The sequence below is a fragment of the Primulina tabacum genome, chromosome 13 (genome assembly GCF_025594145.1).
Source record: "Primulina tabacum isolate GXHZ01 chromosome 13, ASM2559414v2, whole genome shotgun sequence".
Classification (NCBI taxonomy): domain Eukaryota; kingdom Viridiplantae; phylum Streptophyta; class Magnoliopsida; order Lamiales; family Gesneriaceae; genus Primulina; species Primulina tabacum.
The window spans coordinates 24,557,596-24,574,914 of NC_134562.1; the positions used below are offsets into that span (position 1 = coordinate 24,557,596).

Here is a 17,319-nt window from a genome sequence, read left to right on the forward strand (position 1 = left end):
TGCATTTAAAATAAATAGTTATGACTTGTCAAATATCAAAATGAATTAGACCCTTCATATATATATAAAAAAATCATTTTTAAATTTAAATAGTAATAATTATGCATGGCTTATACGTAGTCTGATTTTCGGGTCGTTACAGAAATAATATCCAACAAAATTCTTTGGATATCCTACAAAGTAGCACAAAGTAGATCTACTATCCAATTTGTATCCCACTGTCTGCTTCACGTAAGCAGGACATCCTCATATTCTCATGTAAGAATATTTGGGAGTTTTTCTCATCCATATCTCATATGATGTTTTAACCACTGCTTTAGTATGGACATTATTCAACAACATTGCAGCAGTTTCAAGCGCAAAGCCTCAAAACTTTGTAGGCAATCAGTGAATCCCATCATAGATCTCACCATGTCCATCAAGGTTCGATTACGACGTTCATAAACACCATTCAATTGTGGTGTTGCTGGTGGAGTCCACTGCGAGAAAATCTCATTCTCTTTTAGATAACCCAAAAATTCAGCACTTAAGTATTCTCCACCTCGATCAGATCAAAGTGCCTCAATACTTCTTTCCAGCTGATTTTCTACTTCAGAACTGAATTCTTTGAACTTTTCAAATGCTTCAAATTTGTGTTTCATCAAATAAACGTACTTATACCTCGAATGGTCATCAGTAAAGGTAATGAAGTAGTATTGCCCATATTTTGTGCTAACACTTAGCGGGCCACAAATGTCTGTGTGGATCAAATCCAATAAACCATGTGCATATTCCACGTTTCCATTGAATGGAGTCTTTGTCATTTTTCTTTTTAGACAGAACTCACAAGCAGAGAATTTATGTTTGACAAGTCAAACATGTCTTCTCCCACTAGTTTGTGCATCCTTCTTTGGGAAATGTGACATAGTCTGCTGTGCCATATTTATGTGGGATTTGGATCATCTAACTTTCTTTTGTTTGTTATTGAAATCATGTTTACTTGGACATTCACTTATCATTTCCAGAACATTTCTGACGCTTATAATTTATTATGTCCGGACTTCTTGCAGTGAAATAAATATGTTCTAACTTATCGGGCTTTGTAGGCCTTTAAGTGTCTTTCAGAGTTTTCCACTTATTGGGATTGTTTTTCTTGTGAGGGGCAGAACATTCTTTCCCTTACCTTGTGGGCCATTTTTCGTCCGACGAGAGGCCCATTATAAAAACAACAATTTTCTTATTTTATGGTGATCTCATAAGTTATAAGCGTATTGACTAGCTCTTCAAGGCTATCATATATCTTATTCAACTTGAAGTTCACCATAACCCCGTCAAATGAGGAACAGAAAGAAAACAAATTGATGTTAGGGATGTTAATGAATCGAACTGTTCGCGAGCTTTTCGGATCTCGGCTCGTTAAAAAGCTCGTTCGGGCTCGTTCGTTAAGCTTATCGAGCCGAGCCCGAGCCTTATTTTGGGCTCAACAATTTTGTTGAGCCGAGCTTGAGATTAATGATGTTCGGCTCGTTAGCTCGTGAACATGTTCGATAATAGGTTCGTATGCTCAAAATTGAGCTCGGCTCATTTAGCTGGCTCGTGAGCTCGAGCTCGAGCTCGGCTCGTTTAAGTGGTTCACGAGCTCGAGCTCGGCTCGTTTAAGTGGATCGTGAGCTCGAATTTGAGATAATTAATGAGTTATAATATTAAAATAATTATGTATGATAAATAATAATAAATTAAAAATTAAAAATTATATTAAAAATGTGAATGTTATGGCAATAATTCCTTATTCCCGTAACCTCATCCTCATCTATTCCAAATCCCAAACCCTATTCGGCTATTCCCGTAACCTCACCTATTCCCCCCGAATCCGCGCCTCCCGACCTCCGTCCGCAGTCGCCGAGGGTCTCCAGGTCGTAGCCCAGGTCCGGTCGACCATTATCGAAGCAGAAATCGGTAGATTTGAGCGTGTATAGGTAGCGAGACCCCTTTCCCGTCCACCTCTAAACCGCGTACGATTTCCGACAATTCTCCGTTCTTCCGCCGGCGCCGAGTGCTGAAAATCCTTGTACCGTCTGGGTCGACTTTGATTGAGGCGTGAATCGAGAGTTTGGAGATCGTATAGGTCGCGAACCCTAGCTCTGATTCTGGTTTGGTTTCATCTCCAAATACAGTGGGCAAAACAATTAGAGACAAAAGTTCAAAAGTTTCAGCCTCTCAGGTGTGTTTGAATATTGCTGCTACGGCAATGAATTTAGTCTACTTAAGAAACTCATATTTGTTGGATTGTTAATGCAATGATATAAATATTTGTTAATGCAATGATATAAATTAATTATAGCGTATGCACTCTCACTCCGTAGAAATTAATTCTAGCGTATGTAGAGACAAAAGTTCAAAAGTTTCAATCTGTTATTGCTGCTACGGCAATGAATCTAGCGTATGCACTCTCACTCCTAATTAATTCTACATATGATTATACGTATATAATCTTATTATTTAAAAATATTATGGTTTGAAATTAATTATACTTTAAAGTAATATATAAAAAAAATTAAAATATTTTAATATAATAAACTGAATATCAGACATCAAAGGCAACCGACTAGATATCTAATGTCGCCGCATAGAAGAAACCTTAGCATTGTGAGGTCCAAAAATACAAGGCCACGTACGTGATACATTATATAGTATCATATTATAATATGATATGGTCCAAAATTATATAGGCCCACGTAATTCATTATATTTATACATACATATATATATATATATATATATATATATAATATTCATTTATTCAAAATTCTAAAGTGTATCTTACAGAATTTACAATGTTATAATGTTGATAAGGCTGAAACTTATACTTATAAGTTTCAGCCTCTCAGGTTTGTTGGATTGGTTGAATGCAATATTATGAGTACTGTAATCTGTTGGTACTAATTAATGTATTTATTGTTGTTCATCAGCTCCAAACATGTCGACTCCAAACACATCATCTGCTCAAGAATCATGCACAACTCCTGTTGTGAGAGGAGTTCAACCAAGTGCAAATGATACCATTGAAACTTCTCAAAGCAAGGCTGTGGTTGAACTTGATAATATTCAAGATGAAGGTGATAATCCATATGCCCCGAAGAAAAGAAAACGCACATCTCCTGTATGGATTGATTTTAAAGAGATTATTCTTTCAGATGGGTTGATAAAGGCTGAATGTATTCATTGCAAACATCGAATGACATATACTAAGTATGGTCCTACATCACATTTACTTAGGCATAGCAGAAGTTGTATAAGGAAGCGGATGAACGAGAAAGGACAAAAAAATATAAGTATAAGCACAACCATGTCGGAGTCAGAATCTGTTAATGCAGTGCAGAATTTCAGATACGATCAAGCGAAGATCAGGGAGATTGTCTCTCACATGATTATTGTTCATGAATTGCCATTCGTATTGCAGAGTATGAATTTTTTAACTTACTGATGAAGAATTCTAGTCCACATTATAAAAAAATCAGTCGTGCCACTGCCAAGAAAGATTGTATTACTTCTTACGAAATAGAGAAGAAAAAATTAGTGGCAGAATTAAAGGACATAAATAGGGTCAGTGTGACTACGGATTTATGGAGGTCTGATCAGAAAATTTCATATATGGTTGTCACTTGTCATTATGTGGACTCCAGTTGGAATTTGCAAAAGCGAAATTTGAATATTTGTGATATCCCCCCACCTCATACAGGTATAGTTGTTTGTGATGTGTTGAATAAGTGTTTGGTTGAATGGGGAATTGAAAACAAGGTGTGGACAATCACAGTTGATAATGCTACATACAATGATGTAGCTATTCGGATGTTGAAAGAGAATCTCTCTTATAAAAACAATCTTCCTCTCGGTGGAAAATTGTTTCATGTGAGATGTTGTGCGCATATCTTGAATCTTTTGGTACAAGATGGGCTTTCGGAGATACAAAATATTATTTCCAATGTGCGTGAGAGTGTGAAACACATATCTGCCTCAGAGTTTCGTCTTAATATTTTCAGTGAAATTGCAAAACAGTTGCAATTATCTTCAAAGAAACTAGTAATGGATTGTTGCACTAGGTGGAATGCAACATATTGCATGTTGTCTACTGCTCTAGAGTTCAAGGACGTCTTCCCAAGTTATCAACAAAGGGATCCTACTTATAACACTTTGCCAAGTGAGGAGGATTGGGAGAAAGTCCGTGTAGTTTGTTCTTTTCTTCAAGAATTTAATGAAGTTACCCACATCATTTCAGGTAATAATATTAAACTTGAATCTTGTTTCTCAATAAAATTGTTTATTGTCTGAATATCTAATATAGTTATCTACATTTTTCAGGTTCAGAATATCCAACTTCAAATTTGTTTCTACCCGAACTTTATAACATAAAGAGGTTGTTGAATAATACAAGTATGGGTGAAGGTAGTTTCATGAAAGATATGGTTAACAAAATGAAGACTAAATTCGACAAGTATTGGGGTCACTGTAACTTGTTAATTTCTATGGCAGCTGTATTAGATCCAAGGAATAAAATGAAGTTGATTGAATGGTGTTTTCCAGAAATCTATTATGAAGTTGATGCAATTGAGAACATCGTTACAGTTCGTGAGACATTGTGTTTGTTGTATCGTGAATATGTTGATGCTCACAAAAATAATGTTGCTGAAAAGGATGTTTCGGGTGATGCTCAGAAAGAAAGTTCTAGTGTTTCAAGTATTGTTAGTGCAAAAGGAAAGGGTAAAGTGAGGACAGCATTTTCCAACTATATTAAGAATGTTGATAGTGTGGAGCAAGTGAAGTCTGAACTTGAAGTGTACTTTGAGGAAAGGGTTGTATTGTGTGAAGAAGATGATGAATTTGATGCATTGTCATGGTGGAAGATGAACAACTTAAAGTTTAGGATTTTGTCAAAGATGGCATGTGATGTACTATCAATTCCAATAACTTCTGTCGCTTCTGAATCGGCTTTCAGCGCTGGTGGTAGAGTTATTGATTCATATCGTGCCAATTTGGGAGTGGATACGGTTCAGATGTTGCTTTGTGCAGAAGATTGGTTACGTGCCCGGTACCAAGTCAAAAGAAAAGAAAATGTAAGTAAATTGATATTTAATTTAATTGTGTCTTTATTAGATATGTGTTATTTTCTATTAATTTAGGTTGGTTAATTCTAACATTTTGAATTTTTGTGCTTGTATGTAAAAGGAAAATTCGGGGCTTAAGGAGATTCATTTGAATTAAGGTCATTACCATCGAATGATTATCATTGAATTGGTGAAGTTTGTTTGTTTGTTTTAATTTAAATATCTTTTATGTTTTATCTTGTTGAATTCCTATTAGGTTGTTGAAGTTGGGTTCACGAGGGAGCGAGGCAAGAACAGCAAGCTCATTCATGCTCTGGTAATTCTTTTATGTTTTATCATGTTGAATTCCTATTAGGTTGTTGGGTTTAATTAAGTTGTTTTTTTCTTCAAATAAATGAAGCAAGGTGGATTTTTGATGCAAGCAAATAAGGAACTCTTCTTCAAATAAGGCCTTTCTACTGTATTGTAATAAGGGTAGTTTTGAATTGGAGATGAACGTAGATTTGAAGATTCTTTCATTGAATGCCGCTTCTGCATAACTTTGTGGTTTGGAGTTGGATTTGGAGCAGAAACGAGCTCGCTTAACGAGCTTGTTTAACAAGCCGAACCCGAGCCAGGCTCATTAAACAAGATAAACGAGCCATTAACGAGCCGTGCTCGAGCCGAGCCCGAGCTTCATAACTTCCGAACGAGCCGAGCCCGAGCTTCAAACCAAAGGCTCGTAACGAGCCCGAGCCGAGCCTGAGCCGAGCAAATAGTTTAACGAGCCGAGCCCGAGCCTGATACTGTTCGGCTCGGCTCGGCTCGGCTCATTTACATTCCTAATTGATGTTATCAATTAACTCGTTAGGAATCACATATTTCAGGCCCACCACATTCTCAATAAGCACAGTCATATGTACACCATGCTCATGGGCTAGAGCCCCATCTTGCATGTGTGTAGCCATGAGCTCCTTGAAAGTAGTGTGCATCATCGTATGAGTTTCATGCACCATGCAACTCTTGCACGTGCATTCGAATGTCAGCAGCATTCAAAAATTCCTCAAACTGTCCCTACAGTTCATTTGACATAGAAGCGAGCACATCACACTTTAGCTTGCATACTATGGTCCTACCATCTTGCATGCTTTGTCAGTTCAGCAGGACTGACATTAGTGTGTATATCATTTTCTCCGAATTTAGAACAATTTTTTCAACCAGTCTTGAAAATTAGATTCGGTTAGCTTGTTAATAACAAAAATGGATTACGTGACGAAATCGAAAATATACTGATATGGAAACAGAATAATGGTTGCTGATAATTTTAAAATAATTCTAATATATAAAATATGGATTTTATTTTATAAATCTTCCCTCCAACTATTTTGACATTTTCACCACCCTCTGATGAAAAAGGGAAATCGTATTTCCTTAGTGGGCACGTAGAGTCCAATTAGCCAATTATAATCCCGAATAATATCAGCCAATTATAATTTCTAAAAGGTAGAATCCAATTTCATCCCTATGCAACCTCCGCGTGTTTTGCCTCACGTTTAATAAGGACCCAATAATATGACGCCGTTTATTTTCGCGTGTGAAACCGACCCATCAATATTGAATTGTAGTAAACGGTCGCCATGAGTTCCCCCAATAATATGAGCCGAAGTCATGGGAGTTCCACTCAATTCACATCATATATGTCCAGTGGAAGTCACAGCTTTCCGGCGTCCTAGGCCTCCCCAATAATATGAGCTAGACACTGTCCGCGGGTAGCGATCAACATGCAACCACGGTTGATGGAAGGACAAGGAAAAATTAAACTCTTTTAATTTTTAATTTTCCGGTTTTATATGAATTTTGAATCATATTCAAAATGAGGGATTTTAATTTTAAAATTGTCTCAACATTTTAATTTTTAAAATCGCGTGTCACGAGTTTGTATGTTTGCCGGATCTATGCAACTATATTATCTAATAATATACATACATGCATACTACTATATATCGCATATATCATAATATGACATTCAACAATAAATAATGATGATCGATCGCCAACACTATTAGATCTATGTGAGTCATACATGGATCTAGGTCCAAAATTTAGTTGAATGCAGGGATGCAAATACAACTATTACAAGAGCTTCCAATATTTTACATGTCTTCATCTCGTTCATCGGGCCCTACCATCTTCCAGTCTTGATCTCTCACTATATCTAATGATTACATTTAAATAGCCATGACACATAAGAGATACATCTCATGGGGGTGGGAACGGGCCATAAACCAGCCTCACTTTAATAATATCAAATATTAACTAAACGAATAAAACAGTAAAATATCCTAACATACACCTAACACATTGGTCAAGGCTCTCGATCATCCTTCATGCATTTAATATCAAATATTAACATCAATTAATTAAACAAATTTAATTAACGGATAAATCATACATCTAATAATTTTATTACTAACCACCACAATTATAAAAGAATTTAATAAATTAAATAAACATCTTTATTTAATTTTCAATTAAATCAATAATAATTGATTTCTTGTAAAACATATTTTCACTATAAATAATTAAAATCATATTCTAATTATTTATTTTACAAGAAAAAATTAATTTTCCGAAAATTAATTTTTTTAAAAAAATTAAATTGAATTATTTTCATAAAATATCAATTGAATCCAAAGCTTTGAAAAAATCAGAAAATGGCACCTTAAGCCCAAACAATTGAAGACCAATAATCAGCACAGTGCCCGAGCCGCCCACGCCGCCCGCCCACTGCCCAATCGTATCAGGCACTGGCGGGCACGCTATGCGCACAGGCGTGCGCAGGCGTGTTGGACGGCGTGCGCAGGCGTGTCGGACACTGTGCGAACGCTGCGCGCTGGCGTGCCGTACGCCGCGCGCCCCCCGCGCACGCACGTTGCGCGCTGGCATCCCGACACCGTGCGCGCGCACTGCGCGCTGACTCGCTAGGCATCGCGCGTACGCTGTGACTGCCCGGAACAGTTCCAGGAATATTCGAAATTTTTTTTTTAATTTCTGAAAAAAATAAATTTTATGGTGCTACAATTTTCTGAAAAATTTTCTTGTGTGGTTAGAAATTAATTATTCAATATGATTTAAAACCATACGATATAGCGAAACTTGGCTCTGATACCACAGTGGGATCCCGGTTTTCTCGTGCCCAAACGCAGCGGAAGTTTTAAATTTTTTTTTTTAGATCTTGACATTCAAGATAATTATTTTGGACACTCAGTATGATTTTAATAAATAAACATTTATAGGATGTTAAAGAATTATACTGTTGGTGAATAATTTCACTTGGCACCAACTACTCCGTTATTAGCGGACGTAGCTCTTGTTGTAAATCCCTACGACCGTTCTTCGATCTACTTATTTAATCTTCGAATCAGGTCCACGATCGGATTACTTCTTCCTCTTCTAACTTGCACTAGAAAGTATAGAAGATGTTTTGCATAGAGATAGAACACCAAGAAAAATCGACCCAATAAGTCTCAATTAAGGTGACTGAAACTTCTTTAATGAATGAACCAAAAATCTCGAGAGCAGCAACTCTCGTTTTCCGAAAACCAAACCCACTGTGTGACCCTCAATGGTTCAGGGATACAGCTAGCCGTGGGTTCACAACTCTTTGTGATTCAGGACATAATCCTTTATTCGTACATCTCATACTCTGGCCAGATATTCCATGCACTATTATTACATCAGATCACATAGGATATCCACAACCGTAGGTGAGTGGTGAATCCCCGACTATAATGCACTGGCTCCTATATGTGTCGCAACTGTACCCAACCTCGCTACCTGATGACTCTCCTGGAGCTGATAAACGAGTCAAAGCACAGCCCTAGCATATAGAGCCTCAGTGTTGTCCCGGGTCGTAAGGACTAATGGTATACAATCATAACCACGGGCTTATCCTCTCGATGAATGATATAACCACTTGGAAAGTACTAGGGAGGGTTGTTCGGTATAATCATCATATGACTACACATCTGCATGTTTGGACATCTCTGTGCCCTTACTAAGAAATGCAGTACACAACATCACAGATGCTAGTCTCGAGCTCAAGCGACCTTTATCCATGTTTTAGGCGGCTGAATCGACTAGGAACGAATTTAGAATATGCAGTGTTTACAAATGAGTTTCAACATCGAATTACGATTCATTTGTATTAAAGCATAATTAAGGACTTTATCTATGCTGATTGCATGGTTATACAGATAAAGTAAAAACGAAACCATTAAAAAGTAAATTATATTAAAATAAAGATTGTTTATTACACTTGAGCCAATAAATTCTCTAGCCAACCGTTGGCTTGCAGGGCATCTACTCTAACCGTTCAAATATTAGAAGGTTAGCTAATTCATAAAAAATATCTATATTTACGTAAAATGCTAGGATTTCCATGTTTTTTATCCCTATAATGAAAACTCTTTGGAAGATCATTATCTAGATGTTGAGCTATGCTACACTAGGAGCAACACTATCAGTATATTTGTATAAGATGTTTTATATGAACATCTCAATTCAAACAAAAACTGTACGTACTGATAAACAAAATTTTCTTGAAATTCAAATATTCACGTGAAAATCGTGTTTAAAAAATGAACCAAAAGTTTCCTCTCACCGTAATTTCATTTAAAAAATAAAAATAAAAAACAAAAACTCCTCAAGCTGTTCAATTAGATCGATTAATCGGTTAGTTGATCATAATAAAAAGACACGTTAATTGAATTTGATATACTACTTCACTCAAAAAAGAAGCGGAAATCATATTAAATTTGCGGCTGCTAAGTCAAAAATGGCATGCTACAAGTGAAGTAGCAAGGATAGAATCAGCTATCTCAAAACAAACGAAACCTTTTTTCTTCACTAAATACACAAAAATCTAGTTTGTACTTGTAAATTTCCCACGTAATAAATTAAAACTAGGAATTAGACGTGAAGGAAGTGTAATTTGTAGGCCCTGATATATTGAAAACTTACAAGGACGAGGACTTTTTTTTTATATTTATTGGAAAGGTACGTATTTAGGGGGAATTGGGCCACTAACACTAGTCAAAAATAATTTTTTTCCCCCTCCAATTTGAATTTGATCATGATTGTTCGCTCGATCTCACTATTTTTTTTAAACGATTTGTTTGTACTCATTTATTTTGATTATAAATTATAATATACTAAGGTCTTATCTCACTTAAAAAACATAATTCGTCAACTCGTGTTTAGGAATCATCTATGCAGACATAATTAATCCTAATGTTCGAGAGTAATAATTGCCGCTCAAAAAAATTATATTATTTTAATTTGTTATATGATTTAAAATATTTGATTTTATAATTGATATATTGGTTAATGTCACGTCTTATTTGCAAAAGATTAAAGGAAGTTAGTGATTGAAATATAACGCTTAATCTGCTATATATTATAATAATTTCATTTCACAATCATCACCTGTTACAGTATTTTGCAGAGTTAAAATTATTCGATTGTATCCCAAGTTTAAGTGATACGAAGTACTTAAGTTTCTGAAATTTTTAAAAATTTCAAGATCTATATGCACTCAATATATAAGTGATGATATGCAAAAAAAGACCTTAATTATCTGATATTTATGAGAAAATCTTTTAAGAGAACTTCTCACGTATCCATATCTCTTAAAACGGGTTGAACTGATTTATATTTATATAAAAAAATATTTTTGACATAAAAAAGAATTAAATTAGGTTGAAGATTCTTCTCATACAATTGACAAATGAGAAAATCTCAACAACAAAGGTTTTTCCCAAATTTAAATTGAAAGATCAAATGTTAGGTATAATAAATAACTAGTTGAAAATGGCTTGCTATAGATAGTCTTTTATATGAATATTTTTATAAGTTATATAACTAATTCGTGGATAAAATTGTGTGGTTAAGTAAACTAAGGACAAATTTTATATTTATAAATGTCTTTTCATATAAAAATAATAATAATTTATATTTATCATAGTCATTTTCATTTTGTTGATATATATAAATTAATACAAATATCACATCACCTATTTAAATTTGTCAATTTCAAACATATTGTCAACTAACCCAAAAATTTGAAATTGATTCCCACTTATTGGAATATATAGAATTCACCAGGTATTTTGGAAGTCCTCAAGTCCTAAAGACACCACTATTGGGCCTCTAGCATGATAACATGGTGTCATATTGGAGTTAGGACCATAAATGAATCGAGTTAGTTCCAGATTTTTTCGAGCCAGATCGATGAATATTCGATTCGCATTCGAATTTATCGAACTCGAGTTGAACTCGCACATGAATCAAACTTTATTCGAACTGAACTCGAGAAAAAATTATTTTGTTTGAAAAGTTCGCGAGCCACACACGATCCTTAATATTTTATTATATAATATAATTATATGTTAAATATATATATTTGGAGCTTTCGATGTTTCGAGCATTCGAACTTTCTTTGTCGAACTTTGCTATTTAAGTAATAGTTTGAATTGCTTGAGAATAGTGTTAGTATTGGTTAAGATAGCTAAAGTGCTTAGAAGGGGGTTGAATAAACACTTCGATTTTTTGAAATCTTTTCTAGAATACGAATCAGTTCTTTGAGGAACTAATCCTAGAATCTTGTTTGTTGATATATATCAGTCAACTGAAAGAGTGCGAAATAAGACTGAGATATAAATTGAATACTTAGTGTAAACTGAAATGATAACTGAAGTGAACACAATAAATTTTTCTGGATGTTCGGAGACTTCAAATACTCCTACATCACCTTTTCTATAACGATGATATGATTTCAATAAAAGACTTTGATATATTACAGAAAATTGTAATAATCCACTTCATTTGGTCTTACATACTGCCAAACTGAAACTCTTAGTCTAATAAATCTTATACAGTTATAAACTGAAAGATTCTATAATTGCTAGCCTGAATGCTACTGATAAATACAATAATTTTAGATCTTATATGTTCGATTTGCAAATTTGAGAATATACTTCGTGAAGTGAATCACAATTTGTAGTTTGATTGCTTCGTGTGTTCGCTTATTTTCAGTCACCAACTTTCTTGAACTGATTCGATCAACTATATATAGTATTCGATCTCAACCGTCATATTGAAAGAATTTAATGACCATTTAATGACAAATATCTGATGAATCGTGGTATAATAGCTTTATCTGGCAGTAGTACGGAGTATTCAAACTGTTAGGTTCTTATACAACTGTTCAGCTTTGCTACGACCTGTCAGTCTATCTGCTGATCTTTTGACTGATGACATGGCCAAATGATTAGAAGTCAATTCATCAGCCGATCAATTCAGCAGGACATTATCAGTTGTAACTGTGTCCTAACAGTTACGAAAACTTCAGTTGATAAGGTTATTCAGTTCAGCTCAAAAAGAATTCTTCAGTTACGATTGTGCGTCTGTTCGATCAGTTAGATTCTTCAGTTCTCTTAGGGATTGATTTGTCAAAATCTAAAATTCAGTTCAGCTCAAAACGAAGTCTTCAGTTACGATTATGCGTATGTTCGATCAGTTAGATCCTTCAGTTCTCTTAGGGATTGATTTTTCAAAATCTAAAATCTATAAGATTCCAACACTTCTCCTTTTTCGGTATTTGACAAAACTTAGATTTCTTGTACAGAATAAAACTGATTGTAGATAAAATAATATATAGATATGTACATATTCAGCAGAAACAGTTTTTATATATTTTGAAAGAGGTAAGTACAGAGGTAGGACAATTTTTATATATTTTGAAAGAGGTAAGTACATATTTTAAGCCTCCAGACTAATCAACTGATTTAGGACACTTATAAATTATTTCTTCGACTTCTTCTCAACTGGTCCTTTATTAGTTGGCTTGTCTGGTTCAGTTCTCTTCTTGCTGCTTGCTCCTACTGCCTCTGTCTTCTGTTATTCTTCCTTTTGTCAACACCCGCCACTTTTGTGAAGAGGAGGAATGTTGAACTGACTTGAGCAGATACCTCAGCCAGCTGATTTTGCATTATGTCAATCTTCTTAGATAGACTTGTATGAACAAAATCAATCTGATTGCTAATTTGTTCTTGTGAGGAGAGCAGAGTTGGAATTGTAACTGATTCTCTATTAGTCTTTTCAACTGAGTCAAAAGAAGCATGAAACGACCCTTACTTTTTAACTTTGAAATTCTACATAATTTTTTTATATCCATTAATTTGAAAACCAACAATTAAAATAACTTTAACATTTTCATAAATCAAAATAATTTAACAATTTAAATCTCAAATGCATAAAATCTCTAAAATCGTCAATTACCAAAATTCAACTTCTACCTTTAACATGATCAAACTAGATTCAAAATAAAGCTTAAAATCTCTAATAAAAACCCTAACAAAAAATCCTATAAGACTTTAACTTAACAAGCTAATGCGAAAATAAATGTCCCTCGGGAGTGTACTGCTCTACTCGATCCACTCAAGCCTCAGCACCTCCCTAAAAATAATCATCACCTGCATCATTCAAACCCAGTGAGGCCTAATGACTCAGCACGTTCTAAACATGAGTGACAAATAATAAATATACAAGCACATGCATTAAAATCATACTTTTATTTAAAATAATTTTAAGCATAAATAAATCATAAATATTAAAATCATAAAATCGTAAAGCTTTCATCATTTATCATTTTGGGTGAAGTTTGATCTTTGAAAGTTACTAGCCTTTTATCCTCTGATCGACTGGTCAGTTTTAGCTCCCATTGCGCAAGGGTATAGGCAATAGGCACCGCCATGGAAATACGATCGTCGAGCTCCCTAATGGGCCTTGTCCTGTAATTAGGCTACCTCTGGGCCTTTTTCCTCACAACATTCCCATAAAACTGTAAGTTCACTGTTCTTTCTTAAAACGGATCCACTACATATCCACTAATTTTTTGTCACAATCAATTCACATCCTCAAAATATTTTACCTTTTTTTCCTTTTTAAAGCATAAATATCATGACTTTCCAAAAATAACATTTTAACAGTAAAAATTGCACAGTTCTACCATAAATCATAAATATTATATTTTCATCAAATCATCATATGATATCATTTATAATGCGTTATGATCCTTCCGGATATGCCAAGCCTTTTCGTACTACCCAGGTGTAAAATGACCGTTTTGTCCTTGGACTCTAAAATTCTCGATTTTGATTTTTTCTTACTTTTGTTGACTCTAGACCCTCCCAAATATTTATTTAAGCTTAAATCTAATTTTAATATTTTAATTTAGCTTAAATTTGAGGCTTTCGATTTAATTCCTTAATTACTAATTCGTGAAGCGCTTAATTCCCGAATTAATTCAACTTTTAATATTTTTCTTCCAAATTTTAAACATAGACTTTTTATTCCTAAAATAACCTCATGAACCATGAACCGCCCTCCGTGGACCATGGCTCGGACCTTTTCTTTTCTCCCTAGGCCTAGTTTCGAACCTATGCTAAACCCTCGATCCATCTCCTATTTTCTCGAACCGCCACAGAGCCACCTCGAGCCAACATCTGAACAGACCACCAAGGGACCCTCCTGACCATCGTTCACCCATAGAACCAGCCCCTAGCCCATGCTACAAGACATAGAACGAGCCGCGGCCGAATCTTGCACTAGGACTCTTGTTCTACTAGAACTCTTGTTGCTAATTAACCAGCGAGTGCACCCAACCCTAGCCGACCCCGGACCAGCCTCATACCCAGCCTAAACCATCTATTCCTCCCTGGCCCATGCCAACCTTCCCACGCACCAGCTTTCCCCAGCCGAGCCCTTCCACGCGCTTCTAGTGTCCTAGCCTTACTAGGACTCTACCATATCAGCAGCCACCAAGTCCCACACAACCTAGCCATCCCTAGAACACCTTCTAGCCCTTCCTAATTAACGCCTAGGCCCGCGCACCAGTCGGATCACTCAAACCAGCCGCGCACGCCTCTTATTCAACACACGAGTCAAGCGTCGATCCTTCTTTCTTACGTGCCTTCATCGAGCCCTTGACAAGCCCTGGCCGAGCCCTAGCGCATCACCTCTCATGCCTGAGCCCTAGAACTCAAGCAAGACCCCATGGCTAGTCTCAAAAAACCCTAGGCCCCTTCCTTCCCATGCACAGCTCCTTTGCCTATTGCCACCAGCCCTCGTGTTGCCTTTAAACGACACTTTTCCTAGCCTTTTAACGTCCTAAATTGGTAGAATGTCCCTTAGAAATCATAACGATTACTAACAAAGCGTAAAATCGTCCAAAATTTGAAAATAATCGATCTTTCGTTAAGCCAATCGTGCATAAATATTTTTCAAACTAAATTAATCAAAATATTCATTATATGGTTTGAATGATGCGTCAAATAGGTTTAGAAAACATGCATTTGCATTTTAAAATGCTCGAATATACGATCGCAGGCGAGGTGCGCGAAGAAAATCGAATGAGCGACACAGATTCTTTGTTTTATTCCTCTCCTAAGTTTCAAAAACTCTGTGTATGTGTGGTGGGTGTATTTTTGGCTGATATGGTGTCTAAAGGCCTATGTTTCTATTTTATAATTTTTAATTTGCATGATAATGGGCTTTGGCTTTGGGCCTTTAATTTTAGGATTAATTAGGCTTACTCAACATAGTTAAATTGGCCCAATAACACTTATTTAATTGAAAAATAAATGTTTATAAAAATTAGTTTTAAAAAATAATGCATTTGATATTTTAAAAGTCCCTCGTTTGCCCAAAACCGGCTTCCCGAATCTAATCGAGTTCGCCTAGTAAAATAATTTGAATTCTATCTTTTTTGGAAAAATTTAATCATTTTTAATTATATTAAGAAGACTTGAAATTATTTTTTTATTTTTTTCTCGGTTGTCTCCAGTCTCCTTTCCCTAGTCTATTATCGAATATTCGTGTAAAATCCTTCAATTTCATGAAATCATGCCATTTAATCATTTAATCATGCAATCATACCTTTAATCATATAATATGCATCAAGTAAGCATTTAAAATCCATTAAATGAAACAATTATGAAATTTAATTTGTTTGCATGCATGTCGTTTATTTAGGTTGGTTTTTCGGGCGTTACAGAGCAATTCCATCCTTGGTCTGTTTCTTCAAGTCCTTCATTGTATGTTCTTTTAAGGTGTCCAGACTTAAAGAGTCCAACAGCTGAGTAGATTTGATCTGGTTGATATGTGAACCAAGATTGTTCATTTCGGAAACTATGGCGTCTAGCATTATATCATCTCCTAGTGGCAATTCAGGAAATAATGCTTCAGTACAGAACTTTTCTTTGTTTTTTCCCTTCTAAGAGAATTCCACAACAGTTAGCTGACATGCGGCAACATCTCGATCAATATCAGCTGCACGTTCTTCTACTGTAGCTTTTTGAACTGACTGACTAGGAGGGTAATCCTGTTGATTAGTTGTGGAGCTAGATGCTTTGGCAGTCATCTGAGCAGAAAACATCTGAAGAGTGGCTTCTGTCATAAAAAAAGTTTCATGAAGCAGATGATCGATATATGGCAATGTAGTTGCAGCTGTTGGTTCCTGGACTGAGGGAATGATTATTTGTTCAGTTACCGCAGTCATCTGCGCAGAAAACATCTGAAGAGTGGCTTCTGTCATAAAAAAAGTTTCAGGAAGCAGATGATCGATATATGGCAATGTAGTTGCAGCTGTTGGTTCCTGGACAGAGGGAGTGATTATTTGTTCAGTTGGTAACTGAACAGCTTCAGAATGTATTTCTGCTGTTGTAGTTGAAATCATAACTTGATCTTCAACAGGTTCGACAACATCATCAGTAAAAACATCTTTGAACTCCATTTGAATATCCTTGGCAACTGTTTGCAGTAGATCATCTCTATTTGCCAATGTCAGATTTTTTATATAATATGTAGATGGCTGCACTACTGGTTTAGATTTTCTACATGAATATGTGCTTTTATTTCATGAATTACTAGATTGCATTTAATTAGGATTTTATCAGTATTCCACTCTCGAACGAAAAACGGAGACCAGATACAGTTAAGAAAAAACTGTTATGTGGTGAAATTTCATGGAATTTTCGAAAAAGGGCTTTTTAAGGTATTTTTACGAATTGAGACGTATTTTTAAACAAGTAGACGATTTTTAGCAAAGCGGAGGACATTTTGAGGGTTCTAGTAATATTTTTGAAAACGATTTTAAATGCTTGCGTACGTGTTATTGGGCCTAATGGGCTTGTTTTAT

At 35.4% G+C, this 17,319-nt stretch overlaps 1 protein-coding gene across 1 annotated transcript; it reads left to right on the top strand.

The window, feature by feature from the left end:
- The first annotated feature begins 3,534 nt into the window (after positions 1–3,534).
- On the top strand, positions 3,535–5,466 carry LOC142522864 (zinc finger BED domain-containing protein RICESLEEPER 2-like). Its single transcript, XM_075626440.1, has 4 exons — positions 3,535–4,255; positions 4,339–5,090; positions 5,203–5,239; positions 5,338–5,466. Exons 1-3 carry the CDS (start codon positions 3,631–3,633, stop codon positions 5,236–5,238), a joined length of 1,413 nt encoding a protein of 470 aa, XP_075482555.1. The 5' UTR covers positions 3,535–3,630; the 3' UTR covers position 5,239; positions 5,338–5,466.
- The last annotated feature ends 11,853 nt before the right edge of the window (positions 5,467–17,319 follow it).

Bases quoted from the DNA above. Each gene is read 5' to 3' on its own strand.
- LOC142522864 (XM_075626440.1), top strand. From the start codon at position 3,631: ATGGTTGTCACTTGTCATTATGTGGACTCCAGTTGGAATTTGCAAAAG. The intron at 4,256-4,338 runs GTAATAATATTA...TACATTTTTCAG, and splicing joins AGTTACCCACATCATTTCAG to GTTCAGAATATCCAACTTCA. The intron at 5,091-5,202 runs GTAAGTAAATTG...TGTATGTAAAAG, and splicing joins AAGTCAAAAGAAAAGAAAAT to GAAAATTCGGGGCTTAAGGA.